The following is a 16,682-nucleotide window of genomic DNA, read 5'->3' on the forward strand; positions in this document are numbered from 1 at the left end:
TGCATCAGAGATCTTAATTGCTGTTACATTATTACTCTGTAAACAACTCCTTGGTTTATTTTTAGGGTGGATGATGTTCCTCCTGAAATATCACTGCTTCCTGATAACATTCTTCAGGTCTTGAGGCTTCAGCTGCTGCATTGTGTCCAGAAATTATCCGAAGGATTGGAAGAACCACAGCAAGCCTTGTCCCTTCTCCTCGTCAAATTCTTTATTATCCTTTGCCGGTATTTTTTTTTTAAAGCAAGCTGACTTTTCAGAAGCAAACTAGAGGGAGTTTTTGGGAAAGATCCCCAATACTTTCCCCCTGTCATTAGCTTTCTGTTGCTTTACAAAGTCCCAATCTCTTGCTTGACTCTGCCCACCTTTCCTCCATGCTCACTTGCTAACAATTTCACCCCATAACTGCCTCATCTCTCCCCCTGCACCATCCCCCTCACAAGCAGGTAGCTAGCTTCTCCAACCTGGTATCCAACAGCCCTTATCAGCTTCTGCCAGTGTGACAAATACTCACTGATTACAGGAGTGGTAATCTAGAACATCTGGAGGGCACCGGGCAGGAGGAGAAAGCAGCTTGTCAAGCAGGGCCTGTTATGGAGCATCTTGGCTAACTGTGCCCACCATGATGGGTGGGTGTGCCATCTGATGTGTAAGAAGGTACAGCTCTGGACTTCTGATTCAAAAGCAGTCAGTTTGAGTTCCAAATATCTCATGTGGAATGTTCAGGTCACAAAGTTCTGCCACATAATTTCCCCCTCGAGGCAGGGAACTCGTGGCCTGCATATCTCGCGTCGGCTGGATTTGTGGTGGCAATGGTAGCAGTAGAACAACCCTAGCGTGGTGGGTTTCTGGAAAATAACATGTGCACAGAACCTCCACACCCCTGGTGCTGGCCTCCCTTGATCTACATCTGCATCCATTGCTTTTGTGAATCATTTTGAGGTTACCAGGTGTTGAGGGTAAGGTTCTTCTTCGTGGCCTCTGTGCATCACACATATGGGCTCTGCACCGGCATGGAACCTGTTCTCGGGATGCTTCTGTGGCCAAGCATGTTTTGGTTGGGAGCCCCTCCCCTTCTGCCCCTTGCTGTATGTGGGAATGCCTCCCACCCATTCCCTCAATTCCTTTTCGACTGCCATCATGCCTAGATTGGGCAGCTCTTCCATCTCAGACCTTGAGTATCCCAGCATGTTTTTTTCCCTTTTCTGAATTATTTTCACGGCCCTTTCTTAGCTTGCTTGTCAAAATACCCTTCCTTTTTTCCTGTACCATTACTCTCTTATTAATCACCCTCTTTCAAGGCAGGGATAGAACTACCATACATAAGAATGGTTTACCATCTTATACCTTTGGCTGTTTTTCCAGATAAAAGATGCACAGCCTCTTAGAGTATAATCCTATAGACAGAAAAAAGCGTTTTAAAAGTCCAGACAGGCCCCACCCATCCATGCTGGGAGTTGTAGGACTCTTCTATCTAAACATGGATAGGATTGCACTCTCAAGGAAAGCTTGCTCTACTTTTCAGTATCTTCAGATAGCTTGATGGAAGGAAACATGCAGGGAATCACATGGGATTCACATTTCATTATTTCAAAGCATCTTAGCAGATGTTTTTAGTCATCTTGACCCATGCTTCCTCCCCTCCATCTTTCTGGTGAATGTTAAGGCAAGGAAGTGCTACTGTGTCTTAACTCTGCCTAACTTCATGTCTTTTTCAGAAACTTAGCAAATGTAGAAGAAATTGGGACCTGTTCTTACATTAATCATGTCATTACAATGACTACAGTCTATATTCAACAGGTAGGTAAATGTGGAATTTGCTTAACTGACTTTCTGATTGTTGGCAACTGGTGCAGCATTTGCAATTAGCTCTTGATATTGTTCTGTGTTCTGCTGCCTGTAGCTCAGCTTATTTGTTTCTTTCCCCCTCTCCCTGTTATTGCAATTAGAGTTATGATATGCACTGCACTGCTGGAGTTCAAATGTAGTAGAAAGAGTAAAAGAGGCTCATGGAAGAGCTATGTTTAAGAAAAGTGCTCTGAGCATTCTTAATCACTCCAAATGTCTGTAGCTGTTCTCAATGTTAGATTTGCATTTGAGCATTCCTTTAGCAGTAGGGGAACAGGCATCCCTTTTGGGATTGCTGGGGCTGGGAGATCATTTAACCTTGCCTCCACACTAATCATAATCAAGGTTTCTGTGAAGGAAGAATTTACTTTTCCTCCTCAGTCCTAAACAGGATCACAGGAGAGGAAATGTTAAAACCTCTCTCCCTACCCCTGGGAGGTTCACTGGTGGGAGCAGTTTGAAGCTAAGCCCTCTCTGCCCATCAATCCTGACAGGTTTTGCATACCTGGACGGCCAGCCCTACTGTGGGTTGTGGGCCTAAGTGAGTAAGCCACTCATGCAGAGTGGCCCAGACCCTCCCTTCACTGCCCTTACCTGAGCTCACCTGTTTTGGCTCACCACAGCTTTGTCTACCCTTTTAACCTTTGCTTGGAAAAGGGAGGTAGAGTGATTTATTTTGCCTTGGCACTGGGATTCTCAGGGTTTTTCTGTTTCCCTGATAGCTTCCAGTACCCCCAACTTTTCCACCCTTTTCTTAGATGCTAGGTGCTCAGTAAGTTAGAAACATGCAGCCCATTTCCTTTTTCTTGGAGTCAGGTGTATTGACAGATGTCAAAACTTGGGCTCCCTTTTAAAATGAACATTTAGACAGGGCTGAAGGTGATTTTTTAAATAGGAGAATGTACTGCCATGAGAGAAATGTGCTTGTCCAAAACCCGTCCTTTAACCCTCTCTAAATATCCATTTCAAACGGGAGTCTGAATTTTATAACTAAGTTTACCCACCCCAGTTTCACAAGTAAAGATCACGCTTGTCCTTGCTTTGAATTGAGTGCTTGCTTGTTGATAACTGCCTAGGGAAAGTGCAGAAGAAACTATTTGAGCCTCTTTGGGTTGGTTTCTATTGTAGTTATGATGCATTTTGTCCACAGGTACCCCTGAGGACATTATCAAAGTGAGAGTTCTTATATTTGCACCTCTGGGATTGCATAATTCTGGCTAAATAAATAACGAAATTTTTCACACACATTTGGGGTGAAAAACAGGTAATTAAAAAAGCGTGGCAAACTACTGACAGTCCCTCCAATGAGCTGCTTGGGCACTTTGGAGAAGCTGTCAAAACGGAGATAGTTTTTTGTGATCTCCTTGCCTTGCACCAAAAAAAAAGTAAATGGTGGGGGAGCTGCAGAGAGCCAGAATGGCTCCCTATTATGGTGGGATGAGCAGCACAACCCATTGTGCATAGTAGGAGTATAAAACTTCCATTTTATTCTTATCTTGGCAATGGTAACATACAGTAATGAACCAATGTAGATGGGAGATGGGAAATTTCCATGTGCGGGGAGGAAGAAGGAATAGCAGGAGAACAAACATCATTTGTGGCTGCTCCTGATTTATAAACTTGGCTTCAATTGTATATCCAGTTCTAGCTGAAGTGGTATTTCAGTGCTGAATTTTTCTCTCTGCAAAATTTCTCCTTTACATTCCATTTCATTCCAGAACATGTTGTTGGAAGTATAAATGACCATGGCTATTTTTCTCTCTAGTTAAAGAGTAAAACAAAGGAGAAAGAAGTGGCAGATCAAACACCAATAGAAGAATTTGTCAGACATGCACTGGCTTTTTGTGAAAGCCTCTATGATCCCTATCGCAATTGGAGGCAAAGAATAGCAGGGTATGCATATATCTCATACTGACGTTTTATTGTTGTGACTTTAAACTTTTCAAAATGCAAATGGTTTGGTTTTTGTTGATGCAAAAGATCTTGCTTGGTCCTGAAAAGCTAATTCCCACTTACCTTGCAGTCTCCTAGGCCTTCTCCAAATCTGCTTCAGGGCCTTGGAAGAGCCTCTAGGGCAGTGCTGGAGGTGGTGGGCAGTTGCAGGGGAAAGGAATAATTTCCAAAAATTGCCTCTCTCTCCCTTCCTTTCATGGAAGTGGTCACTAAATTAGAGAGTCTGCTGTGAACAAGAAGGATACCGACCTAGCGGATGCACCCATCTGAGAGGGCACGATACTGCTTTCCTCAGTCAGAATGCAATGTGCCATAACTCTAATCCGTATCCTGGCTCTCAGCTTGGTGCCTCGCACTGGGTAGTGACATTTGACTAAATATGTCACATAGTACAAATGTTCACAACATGCAGCCCACTGATTTTTTGAAAAAATCTGGGCATATCAAAACACTGTTCTATTCAAAAACAAACAAGCCAATGCTAGTTTTGCCTGTGTTTGTGACAGGACGAAACACTCCAGTTTTGCTTCAGATGTGAAATTAATGGGAGCCTCTAGCTCTGCCTGTTGTAACTGTAGAGGACAAGCTTGACTTAGGACTACAAAGACAGTGTGGGAATTGCAATGGCAGCTAAGTATGTACAATGCATTGAAGACAACTTTCCCATTTTGTGCTGGTATGTTGTAACACAAGAACAATCTGGCCCACTTCAGATAGGCTAATGTACAAGAGCCTCTTGCCCATACCTGCAGCCCCTCTACTTCTCCCTTTGTCCTGCGGTCAATCAAAGCAATGAGTCTCCAGCTTAACTAAATGGTTGGAATTGGTTTAGCATTCTTGTCTGTGGCTGCTGATCATCATTTCCTGGTAAGGACTAAATAGGGCAATTGTGGTTAATGACAGGACTGGCTCAAAACATGTTGATGCCTGAGAGGCAGAGCAAGATGGCCGCCCCTCCTGATTGGACTGGCAATTGAATCTTTCTCCAACAGTGTAACTAGGAGGTGGCATCCTTCACATTGCCTGAAGAGACCAGGTTAGCTTCTGGGATGCAGAGTATGCCCTAGGGAGCACAACTTTCTCCTCCAGCACTTTCCTGCTGGCTCTTAGCACCTGCCACCATGCATGACTGCTTCACTTTTGCCTAATGGTAGAGCAAGCTCTGGTTAATTAGCGACTACCTGGTTTGGTTTTCTAAGGGCCTGCGAGTGTGGGCAGAAGGCCAAGATACAGTCTTCTCAACACAGCCATACTGTGTATATTCTAATTCCTTAATGTAAGAGAAATCTCTATAAATGTGGGGCAGAAGGAATAATTTATGGGTGACTTAAATACTGGACGATCTGATCTAAATGTATACAGTTTGTATTGCTGAACCCATATTTCCTTAAAGTTGATAGTTTTTTTCATTTCATATTTAAAAGTGGGGGCTTAAGAAATAGAGGTACCATAATTAGTAACTGGGTAGCCTTTGAAGTACTGTTTGAAATTGTATATGCAATATGAAATCAATATATTATTGAATTTGAATGAAAATGTTATGACATTTTTAAAAAAAGTGTTCTGCAGTATCTATACCTGAAACTTATCAGTATATTTCTGTTGTAGGCGAATTCTGGGCACTGTAGAAAAAAGCAGACAGAAATACAAACCAGCTTCACTCACGGTGGAGTTTGTCCCTTTCTTTTATCGTGAGTATCCCTATCTTATAGTGTCCTATATTACCAGTGCTTCTTTCAGAATAAAAAACCTTTAAAGAACAAGCTTTCTTGCATCACAGTTCCCATGTCAGGGTAATAAACATGAAAGAAGTGCTGAAAGCTACTTACTACTCTCTCAAACTTAAGCACCTGTCTTTATCGGCCCAAATTCATTCTTGTTAGAGTTGATTTTTTGCCAACTGTATAAGGCAGTATACAGGCCTGGCATGAATTCTCTGGCCACTTGAAACTCAAATATGTATGGAACTCTTCCTTCTGCCACTGAGCAGCCTTCCCTCCCTCTTTGCACCACTATGGGGCAAGCCTATCCCCTTTCCTCCCGTATCACCCACCCAGCCTAGACAGTCTCTGCATGGCAGCAAAGGGAAGGCAATAGGCTATCTGGGCTGGTGCAGGATGTGACAGAAAGAATTGCTTCAGGCTCTTGCAAGAACTTGGCTGAGGAATCGGCCTTGTGCCAAGATTTCGTGAGAGCTCCACAGCAGTGAAGGCTGACTGCTCCTCCTCACAGCCCCATATGCTGAGGCAAAAGGCATGGTAGGAAAGCGGGGGGGGGGGGGCTCTAGAGCACCTCTTGCAGGTGGCAGTGGACTTTCTGGGCTGTGGCATGGGCTGAGTAGCAGCTCCAGTTGCCCCCGTTCCAGCTCCTCCCCCTCAAACAGGTGCCTCACCCTGCTTCGTGGGTGTGCTGGTCCTGGTGGTACAGCAAAGCCAGTGTGGGTACTGAGCCAGGAAGGGTCACTAGGTGGCCTTGAGCCAGTTACTCGACATGCACGACTGCAGGATTGTCGTGAGTTAAAACCAGAAAGCCTGTGATTGCAGCCCTGAACACCTCACAGAAGTAGGAGGTGCAGATGAAATATATTAAACACCAAGGAATCAGTCCCAGCATCAGCAGTTGCTGCAATGGGGCAAATGTTGGTGCCTCCTTCCTCCAGTGGACTGACACTGGATTAAATTAAATTAAATTAAATTATTAATTTGTTAAATTTGTTTGAAAGCCACCCACTAGCATTTTTAAGGGTCTGGCGCTGTATAAAGAAAGGTTTGAGTGAGGCCATGACAATATTAGTTTTTCCATGTCCCGCCATGTTCTGGAGGTATGTTTTTTGGAAATCATGATGGCAGTAGCTGTTGCAACTGCTTCTCTGCTGATTCCTGGGGTGCCCACTTAAAACCAAGCAGTTACTAAATGTTAGAAGGGAAGAATCTTGTGGGTGAAATGTCTTGATATATTAATTGTGTACTTGTTCAGCATTAACATGGATCCCCCTAAGCAATTCATTCATTCATATATAAGCTCCTCAGTGCAGTTTGTTTTAATAGTCCCTTTTTAAAGACTTGGACTCTCTCTTTAAAATTAGTGACATTTTAATGATACTGACTTGTGGCATTATTTGGACTTTCTCATAGTGTTCACTCCAAACAAAATAATTCTTTGTGGTTTTGGCAGCAGCTTGTTTGTCTGTGTATGTGAGGCTACTGCTATGGCAACTGCTTCCAGGTTAATGTTTATTTCTAAGAAAAATTCCTTAGGCCACTTGGCATGACCTCATATCAGGTATGGCATGTGCGAAAGTACAGTATCATGTTTTTTCAGTAAAAGGTTTTTCAGGTGCAGTTTTAGTCAACAGTTTGGTTTGCACAAAAGCAGCTATGAGCACTGTGAATATTTCAGTGCTTTTTCCTGCATTAACCTTAAATAAGCTATTCAGTATATAGAAGTTCTGTTGAGTAGCATCTCTAAAGGACTGTTTTCACATAGCGTGAAATCATGGAATATTGTCATGATAATGAGCTGATGAGCTGCAGCAAACCTTGGGCCTAGACAGTCTCTTCTCTGTCTCCATTGTGGCAGAGAGGAGGGGTCTGAAGTATGTTAGGTCTATTTTGGACTAACCATAGCTTGTTGTGACATCCAAACCCAGGCACAGTGAAGTTAGCCTTAACCATATAGCTTGGGAGCACAATAACTGATGGAACGTTACACCTGGCACAATCTATCCAGACACTACAGTCGAGCCTTGGACGCTGCCTCCACTTGCTGCCTCCAAGAGAGGCTTGGTTGGTGGCAACAAGAAGAAGGGCTTTTTCAGGGGTGGCACCTCAGTTGTAGGACCTCCCAATTGATTCCCACCTGACACCGACTTTAGTATCCTTTTGGCACTGCATTAAGACTCTCCTCTGTCACAGGCCATGTAATTAGTTTACTTGGGTATTGTTAGTTGCTCAAACAGGTTGTCTGATTGATTTATTATAGGATATTTTGACTTTTTATATGCATTTTATTTTTTTAATTGTATGATTATTTATTATTTCAATTTATAAATAACCCATGATTGGGCTTCCCGTGTGGCGTGCAACAATTAAAACACCATAATTCTAAAATCAGTGATACTGCAAACATTAACAAAACATCAATAATACAAAAACATACCCCAAGAAATTAAGATCACTACATAAAAGATTTAAATAAACAACCAAGAATAAATAATATAAACTAAAATAACATTATAAACCAGGGTCATATTAAAAACAAGATTGTCAATCTAATCAGCTGTTAAAATAGCTGAAGAAGAGATACATCTTTGTCTGGCGCCAACAACACCAAGCGCTTCTCTGGGAAGCCTGTTCCAGAGATGGGGTGCAACCACTGAGAAGGCCCTTCTTCTGCTGCTATCACCCTCACTTCCCTGGGGGGTGGCTCCTTAAGAAGGATCTCCTCACTTGATCTTAACAGACAGGTAGGGACATAGAGGAAAAGGTGAAACTGCAGGTTGCCAGGACTCAAGCCGTTTAGGGCATTATATGCAAGTATAAACACTTTAAATTGGGCCCAGACTTCCACTGGTAGCCAGTGTGGATGATATGAAACTGGTGTAATATGGGCTTGCAAATGGCTTCTTGTAAACAATCAGGCAGCCCCATTTTGAACCAGTTGGAATGTCTGGACTGTCTTCAAAGGCAGCCCCACAAAGAGCACACTGTGATATTCCAACTGGGATGTTATCAGAGTGTGTGTGATTGTGGCTGAGCTTTGTCTGCCAAGATATGGCTGCAGTTGATAAATTAACTGCAGCTGAAGGAAGGTGCTCCTGGCCACCAAGTCCACTTGGGAATCAAGTGAGAGTTTTGGGTTCAGGAGCCACCCCCAAGCTGCGGACTCTGTCCTTAGGGAGAACATGAGCCCATCCAGGACAGGGTATTGGCCATTCAACCCATCTGATTGACCGCCTACCAACAGTCTTTCCATCTTGTCTGGACTGAGCTTCAGTTTATTGGCCCTCATACAGTCCATTATTTACTTCAGGCACTGGTTCAGGATGGTCACTGCCTCATCTGGACTAAATGAAAACAAGAGGTAGAGCTGAGTATCATCAGCATATTGCTGAGACCTCTGTCCAACCTCCAGATGACCCTTCCCATTGGTTTCATGTAGATATTGAAGAGCATAGGGGATGGTATAACAACTATGGTTAGAAACAAGGCAACTTCAAACCATAGTTATTAGAGCTAGCTGTTTCTCTAGCCAAGTTAAGGTTAGACACAGTTTCTGGTTCAAATGTAGTGCTAAAGTTAAAGGTAAAGGTTTCCCCTTGACATTAAGTCCAGTCATGCCTGACTCTAGGGGGCGGTGCTCATCTCCATTTCCTAGCTGAGGGAGCCAGCGTTTGTCCGCAGACAGTCTCCGTGGTCATGTGGCCGGCATGACTAAACACCGAAGTGCATGGAACGCTGTTACCTGCCCACCGAAGTGGTACATTTTATCTACTTGCATTTGCATGCTTTCGAACTGCAAGGCTGGCAGGAGCTGGGACGGAGCAACGGGAACTCACCCTGTTGTGCACATTTGAACCGGCGATCTCTCAATCAACCAGCTCAGCAACACAGCAGTTTAAAACCACTGCACCACCTGCAGTCCCCATGTAGTGCTAAATAGTGATTAATCTAAAGTGGAAGCAAAGCCTTCGAAACTCCTCCTCATGACCACATCAGAGAAGGAGAAGTAAGAGTGAATGCTGAAGCCCGAGCCTTGCAGCCACTTATCTTCATTCACTTTCTTTCTGAGAGGAAATGATGCCACATGGGAATTCCTGCTGCGAGATTTTATTTGGACTTAAGTACTCGTATATGAAGGTTTGTGGTGCCAAGTTAATATATATAAGCAAGTTCTCTTTTTTCCAGAGTGTTTTCAAGAAAGTGAGCATCTAAAAGAGAGCCTAAAGTGTTGTCTGCTTCATCTCTTTGGCGCTATCGTGGCTGGTGGGCAGGTGAGGAGAATCCTGACAAAATGCTAGCGTCATCCTGTGGCCGACAGCATGCAGGGATTCACCCTTCCCTTAATCGTACGTTTTTGGCTTACGTGCAGTAGGGAATGCTTGCCAGCAGTGAAGGATTTGTTCCAGAAAGCCCTGTTATTTGCAGTGGGTAGTAGAATGGGTTGGCTTTTGTACAGGGAAGGAGGAAGAGGTTCTGGGTTCAAGGGCTGGGAAAGACTCTTCCCTGAAAACCTGGACAGCCATAGCCAGTCAGTCAAGCCATTGAGCTAGCTAGGCAGCATTCTCACTTGCTGTCTATAAACAGAAAAGCTTCTTTGTGGACATTTGTCATCTATTTAGAAGCCATAGAATTGTAGAAAAGCAGAGCTGGAAGGGTCCAGAAGGCCATCAGGTCTGACCCCCTGGTCAGTGCAGAACACCAAATTAAAACATCCCTCTCAGATGGCTGTTCAGTTGCATCCTTGAATGACCATCAACCTTTTTCTTTTAGTTCCCAGAAAGCAATACCACTGTTTCATGCTGTGATTTAATGAATGTTGATCCTGTGATGACTTTACAATAACAGAGACTCTCCTTGCCTTTTGTATCCTTCTTAAATGGTGAGAATGGAAAGGGAAGCTTTACTGCCCAATCTGAAAACTAAATGAAGTCAAACAGGAACTTCTGTGCAGAGGATATCCAGTGTGAACTGGCATGGCTTCAGTATTACAAGGAAGCACTGAATTTCCATTTGCTAGGGAAACGATCTTGGAATGAAACACAGCTTTCTCAGGACAGGCCCATTTCTAAACGTTTTAGGAAAGGACACAGATTGTGATAAGTCAAGTGTGCTCCATCCTAAGAGTTTGTTTGAATGCATATGAACATGTAACAGCAGGTTGTGAGGGGGTGGTTTAAATCAGGGGAAAGGTTAAATTCTCTTCCCCTTGACATTCTGACTGCTTGTAAGTCAGACAGAGACAGAGAGAGAAGCTGTGATCTCTTTGCAGATCTCCTGCAATCTGGCTGGGCCTCTCAGTGTTGAGTCCTGAGATCTGTTTGAGGTGACATGCTGGGGATTTGAACTTGCGACATTCTGTATGCAAAAAACATGCACTGAACTGTTGGGCCATTGACTTGCACAGAATTCTTAGGAGCCAGCTGCCATTTTCTAGCTCAGCTTCGCCAGCCTGTGCCTTCCACTTGTGTTGGGGCTAAAGAACCCAGAAGTTGCACTGGCTGGAGAAATCTTGGCGTCGTAGTCCCAACACATCTGCAGGAAACCAGGTTGGGAAAGCTGTTCTTCATGAAAGGACTTTGCTGGTGAAGCTTGCTTGTGCCAGCCAACTGACATGTGGTTCAAATCCTTTATCGCCGAAGTGCATGCTTGCCCTTAGTTTCAAACTATGCATAGCCAATGTGTGTGCCAAAGGAATCAGAGAATAATGTTTTGGTTTAAAAGACATTTTACCTTGCTTTTCTCATCAAGACTCTGTTAAACATTAAATTGGTTGTGCTAAAACATTTGCTCTGGTGCAGAAAGTGACTCTTTTCCATATGTGCTCATTGTCCTTATGCCTGGGCGTTGTGTAATTAAATACAGTCTGTAACAAATAGCTGGTTAGTTTCTGGATTTTTTAAAAGATTGTTTGGTTGAGCTAGGTACTTAAATGAATAAAATAAGTAGCCCCACTGGACTAAACATGTTCTCTGAGTCCAGGGAGCATAGTGTACCCAAGCTAAAGAAGTGTAAAGGTTCGCGTGTTTTATATGCCAAGAGATTTGGAAACATGAGCAAGAACAGACTGGAAATGCAGCAGTCCAGCTGCATTTATTACTTCAGGCTGGAATTGCATTTCAAATCTAGGAACAGAAGAAGATAGAGAGGGAGAGACCTGCTAATACCAGGTCAGGCTGTCTCACCATTTAGGGTGAAATCCAGTGAAACTGCCCATCACTCTCTGAACTCAGAGGGTCATGGACACCTTAGATAGATCAAGGGGAACTCAGAGGGGAAGATCACCTCTGCACTCTTCTTGCTCTTCAGAGCTGCTAAATGGCCGATTTTGGCTTTCTGACTGCAGGACCTTGGAGAGGGAGGGAAGGAGCCAGGGGTGCCACCATGGGGTGTCCTGCCTTGATGGCACCTGTCTTTCCACCTGCCCACCTGCAGGAATGTTTCAGAAAGAATCTTCTTTGAGGCTGTTCTTATGACCTCAGTGTTTCAGCCAACACAGTTTTTCACACACTGGCTGCAAGGGGAGAAGGGAGCGCAATCCTGGGCAAGTCAAAAGGAAATCCCCCTGCGTTAAATAGGGCTTACTTCCAGGGAAGTGGGTATAGGCATCCAGTCTGTGAGTGGCAAGGATGAATTCTTGCAGTGGACTAAATTGTGATTTAGCTAGGGCTCTATAAGCACCTCATACTTCTGGACATGCCTCCCATAACAAATTAGCTAGTCTTCAAGGTGCCGCCAAGAATCTTTGTTGTGTTTACATGTCAATATGACAGCTGAAGCTCTTCTGGCTCCTCAGATATTTTATTTATTTATTTCTCAATTTATATCCTGCCTTTTTCCTACAAAGGGCTCAAGGTAGCTTACATCTCCTCCTCCATCTTATCCCCACAACAACCCTGTGAGGTAGGTTGGGCTAAGAGTGTGTGACTGGCCCAAAGTCACCCAGTTGGCTCCATGGCCGAGCGGGGACTAGAACCCAGATCGTCTGAGTCCCAGTCCCATGCTCTTAACCACTACACCACACTTGTTCTCTAGCCAGATATTAGCAAGAAACAGAGATTTGTGGAGTCTGAACTCTAGAGGTGGCTCCAAATAGCTCTGTAAGTAGTTGGGCAATAGTTCTTTGTGCCATTTTACAAATGTTTGGAATTTCATACAGCACTGTAATAAGCCACTCCTAGTGAAATCTATGGGATCTTCCCTGATAAGTATTTATATTTTTAAATGCCTATTAAAAAAGTTGTTCAGGTGCCATATAAAATCAAGTAACAACAATATAACATTAACGATCTAACAATCTAAGAAAATGTTCAAAGATTGCAAAGTGGAATAAAATCCCTAACATTCAAATACAAACACAATCAGATACAGTACAAATTGCAGCAGCTCAGAAATGACCAGTAAATACCAGAACTGTGCCTTTCATTAATGCTGTAGGGCAGCTTTCCTTAGACTGGGCCAAACATCTGGTGGGGGATGCTGGGAGTTGAAGTCCAGTACATCTGGACAGCACTAAATAGAATAGAATAGGAGTCCAAGTGCCCCCCCACTCCACTTCCACATGTGGTCTCCTATTTGGTTGCAGGCCTGCACTTTTCCAGGTTAGCAAAGCTGCTAGCAACAGGCTAGTTCAACGTACAGCTAAGCAGGTGTTGGAGTGCAAAGGAGGGTTTATCTTCCATCTTGGGTTCAGTTTTTGCCTTCAGGCATAATGTTCTAGTGCTAAACAGTAAAACTGTTCTCCAGAAACTGTTCTCCTTCTTCCATAAGCCGAAAGAGTACCTTTGGACCTAACCCATTAGTTAACTCACTAATATTGTCCAGATGAAATGATTTTTTTTAAAACCACAAGTTTCTTTAAAAGGCATGATGACTGATACAGTATTCTGGGACTGAGAGGCTTTTACTGTTAACTTTAGAGGAATGCTCTCCAAGCAATTTCTCCGGCCACTATGGAGGTCTTGATGCGCGTTTTGGCGGATTGTGACATGTGGGATAACAGAGACCCGGACGAGATGAGCCGGAAGGCAGAGCTGACCCTGAAGTGCCTGACAGAAGTGGTGCACATCCTCCTGACCAGCAGCTCCGATCAGCGGCAAGTGGAAACCAGTGCCATACTGGAAAACTACTTCAAGCTGCTCAACTCTGATCATATGGCCTTGCCTAATTCAAGGAGATCTCGGCAGTGGGAGAGCAGGTTCATAGCACTACAGATTCAAATGCTGAGTAAGTAATAGGGTTTCTCTGGCGATGAGAAAGCAGACAGGTTCCAGAGCTTGGAGACAGTGGCCTGTGAGGAGTGCTGGTTCGACCACTGAGCACCCTTTCTTTCCTATAACAAGGAGGATAGCCTCCAAAGGGAAACTGCTTCAGAAAAACTGCAGAGAAAATGAAAATGCAACTAAACGCAAAGCCCAGGTAGCATTTGATATCCTAAAATGGCCATCTTGGATGCATTTGGTGCTTCTGGGCTGGTTCAGTGTGACACCACATGCTGGAAGTACAGAATCTGCCTTTCATTTTGTGCATAACATCTTAAACTACTGGCCATGTTTGCATGGAGCTGTGAAGCAGCTTCCGGATTATCATGGACAAGCTGTGGACTGGTGCATGCATGCAGTCCTTTTGTGTGCCCATATGGCTTTTTTTCCGGGCGTGCCCCTGCTAAACAAACCAGAAATAGTTTGCTTCAGCCTTCAACTCCCACCAGCCGTAGCCAACATATCTATTAGTGAGTGGTTATGGAACTTTTAGCATCTGGGGACCACAAGCTGCTCACCTCTGATTTAGCTTGTGAGGTGAACTCGGGCTCTTCGTTTGTCACACCCTTTACAGGACATAATTGCAAACCAAGATTTGTTCTTTGTCTGTGGCTCCTGGCTTGTTGGGAACAATAAGCAGGAATCCTGGAGTTGGACAATGCAGTAAACAGACAATTTCTGGTTGGTTTGGCCAGTTGTGCCAATGAAAGGAAGCAAGCAGATGCATCAGCATGGAGCTCTTTCATAGTAAGCCAGCATATATGTGCCAAATGATGGTCAAATGGAGCAAGATGCCCCAGAGTGGCAGGTGTTGTGCGTAAGCATGGGCAGGAGCTATTGGCTTCATGATGGGCTAACCAGCTTGTAGACCAAAACATCTGGAGAGCCACAGGTAGCCCATGCTTGCCTTATGAACTGCTCATAGGCTTCCTCTAGGCCCCTGGGTGACCATTGAGAAAACCAGAAGCTGGACTATGACAAAATAGTGGCATTTTGGTTTGATCCAAGAGGGCCCCTCCTATGTTGACGTGCCATATATTTTTTAAAAAACAAAACAGGCATTTTTTTTTGTGTCATGTATAGTTTTGCAGTCAACAATAGGAGAAATTCTCTCTGTTTACATAGCCAAAGTATTTAGGGCTGGCAGCTAAGGTTTGTATTGAATTTTTCTGGTTTTCTGTGCACCAAAGGCTAATCCAGTAGCATTATTTCTAAGTGTTAATTAAGCTAGGGGGTTAATTTCTTTGTGATGTTTCTTTTTCTTTTGCCTCCTCAGATACTATCACTGCCATGTTAGACCACACAGATCGGCCTGTTCTGCAAGCCATTTTCCTTAACAGTAACTGTTTTGAGCATCTTATTCGACTGTTGCAGAACTGCAAGGTAACAAAAACACTGTATTAAAATGACTCATCTATCTATTCATCTTCCAGCATTCATGAGCACTCCATTGTTCTGCTGTCTCAGGCATATATTAGATAAAACCTTTGTCATAATAATCATGTACAAAATGGCTCTGTGCGAGAACTATTATATCTCTGAGGAACATAATTGTATTGCCTTAATGTTGTTTATGCTCTAAGTGCTTCCAGAGCTTTTGAGTAGAGCTGGGTTTTGTATTGTTACGCAGGTGTGCGTCTTGTTCTCCAGATGCACTTAAGGTACTGGTGAATAATGAATGAATAATGCCCCCCTCCCACAAAGGATCCAATCCTCATATTTCCTTTCTAGTTCCCTGTAACTCATTATTAATCCAGACAGGCATGACTTGTGTGGCAATCCCTTTTTGTACTGATGTAGCAGAGTACTTCAGAAATAAGCTCTCTCTCTTTCTATGTGGTGTAATACTTGCTCTCTGCCAACTATGATTTACAAGTTGGAAGTGTTTGCTCCAGTTTTCCCAGAGCAATTTCCACCTCTTACTTCTGTTATCCTTAGCTATGGTTTATATGGCACGCCTGTACAGATTCACCTGGAAGTAAATTGCATGGGATTCAGGGGCTTCCATGGAATTGTGCAGTAGAACGGCATATGCAGTGTCATAAAAGCTGATCAGTTCTCACCATGGGTCCCTTGTAAGCTAGGATTCAAAATGGTGTTTTGAGCTGTTTGCATGGTTTTCTTAAGGGGAACCTGGCTGGGATTACCTGTTTGAGTGTTAGTGTACGAATCATTCTGAAACAGCCTTCCTCAACCTGATGCCCTGCAGATGTTTTGGACTGCAGCATCCCTGCCACTGATTATATTGGCTGGGGCTGATGAGATTGGAAGTCAAAAGCTTCTCAGGAGCTGCCAGTTGCAAGGGGCTGCTCTAAATCATGCCTGACAGTGACAGAGGGAAGGAAGAGGGATTCACTCTGGGAAGGGGCAGAATGAGGCTGGGAGAGAGTACTTCCTTCCTTCATACTGGGCTAGTGGAACCAGTATTCTGACTCCCTGGATAAGTGTAAAGCTGTTCTGCCTCCATTCCTGGTCCAGAGAGCCCTATGTGTGTATCCTAGTTTCTGCTAAAAGAGAGAAATCCTGTTGCAACCCCCACACTGAACTGCGTCATGTTCTGGAGCTTCCGCCAAATCCAGTGCATGTGCATTTTGGATGTCCTTGTTTAGTTGAATCTTGTCCACTCTGTGCGTTGGGTATTTTGGTGCAAGTGGAATATGATATATAAGTCAGATTTTAAAGATTATTTATTGGAAAGGTACCATTATATGTGTTGATATTAATGAGACAAGTTGAGGCTGCTACTTAGACATTCCATAAATGTGAAACTTCTGGTCTCTGACACTGCAATCTAATACACACATTTCTAGGCTAAGTCCCATTGAATTCAGTGGAGCTTACTTTTGAGTAGTTTTCTAGAATTGCATTGTATTTTTGTCTGTGCATTAGAAGGAAGAATAAT

The 16,682-nt window shown here is 43.7% G+C and overlaps 1 protein-coding gene across 6 annotated transcripts in view; it reads left to right on the forward strand.

The window, feature by feature from the left end:
* NBEAL1 (neurobeachin like 1) overlaps window positions 1–16,682 on the forward strand; it is a 126,567-nt gene that overhangs the window by 34,377 nt on the left and 75,508 nt on the right. For 4 of the 6 annotated variants that reach the window (XM_044431782.1, XM_044431777.1, XM_044431779.1 and 1 more), the window contains exons 4-10: window positions 66–227; window positions 1,719–1,800; window positions 3,614–3,741; window positions 5,410–5,492; window positions 9,708–9,793; window positions 13,439–13,745; window positions 15,057–15,163. In XM_044431782.1, the coding sequence (XP_044287717.1) occupies window positions 66–227; window positions 1,719–1,800; window positions 3,614–3,741; window positions 5,410–5,492; window positions 9,708–9,793; window positions 13,439–13,745; window positions 15,057–15,163 (955 nt within the window). Of the gene's footprint in view, window positions 1–65; window positions 228–1,718; window positions 1,801–3,613; window positions 3,742–5,409; window positions 5,493–9,707; window positions 9,869–10,368; window positions 10,402–13,438; window positions 13,746–15,056; window positions 15,164–16,682 lie in introns of those variants that run through there. The other 2 variants (XM_044431780.1, XM_044431781.1) reach the window with 2 other exon arrangements.

Source organism: Varanus komodoensis, unplaced genomic scaffold (genome assembly GCF_004798865.1).
Source record: "Varanus komodoensis strain SLA01 unplaced genomic scaffold, ASM479886v1 scaffold23, whole genome shotgun sequence".
In the NCBI taxonomy this organism is placed as follows: domain Eukaryota; kingdom Metazoa; phylum Chordata; class Lepidosauria; order Squamata; family Varanidae; genus Varanus; species Varanus komodoensis.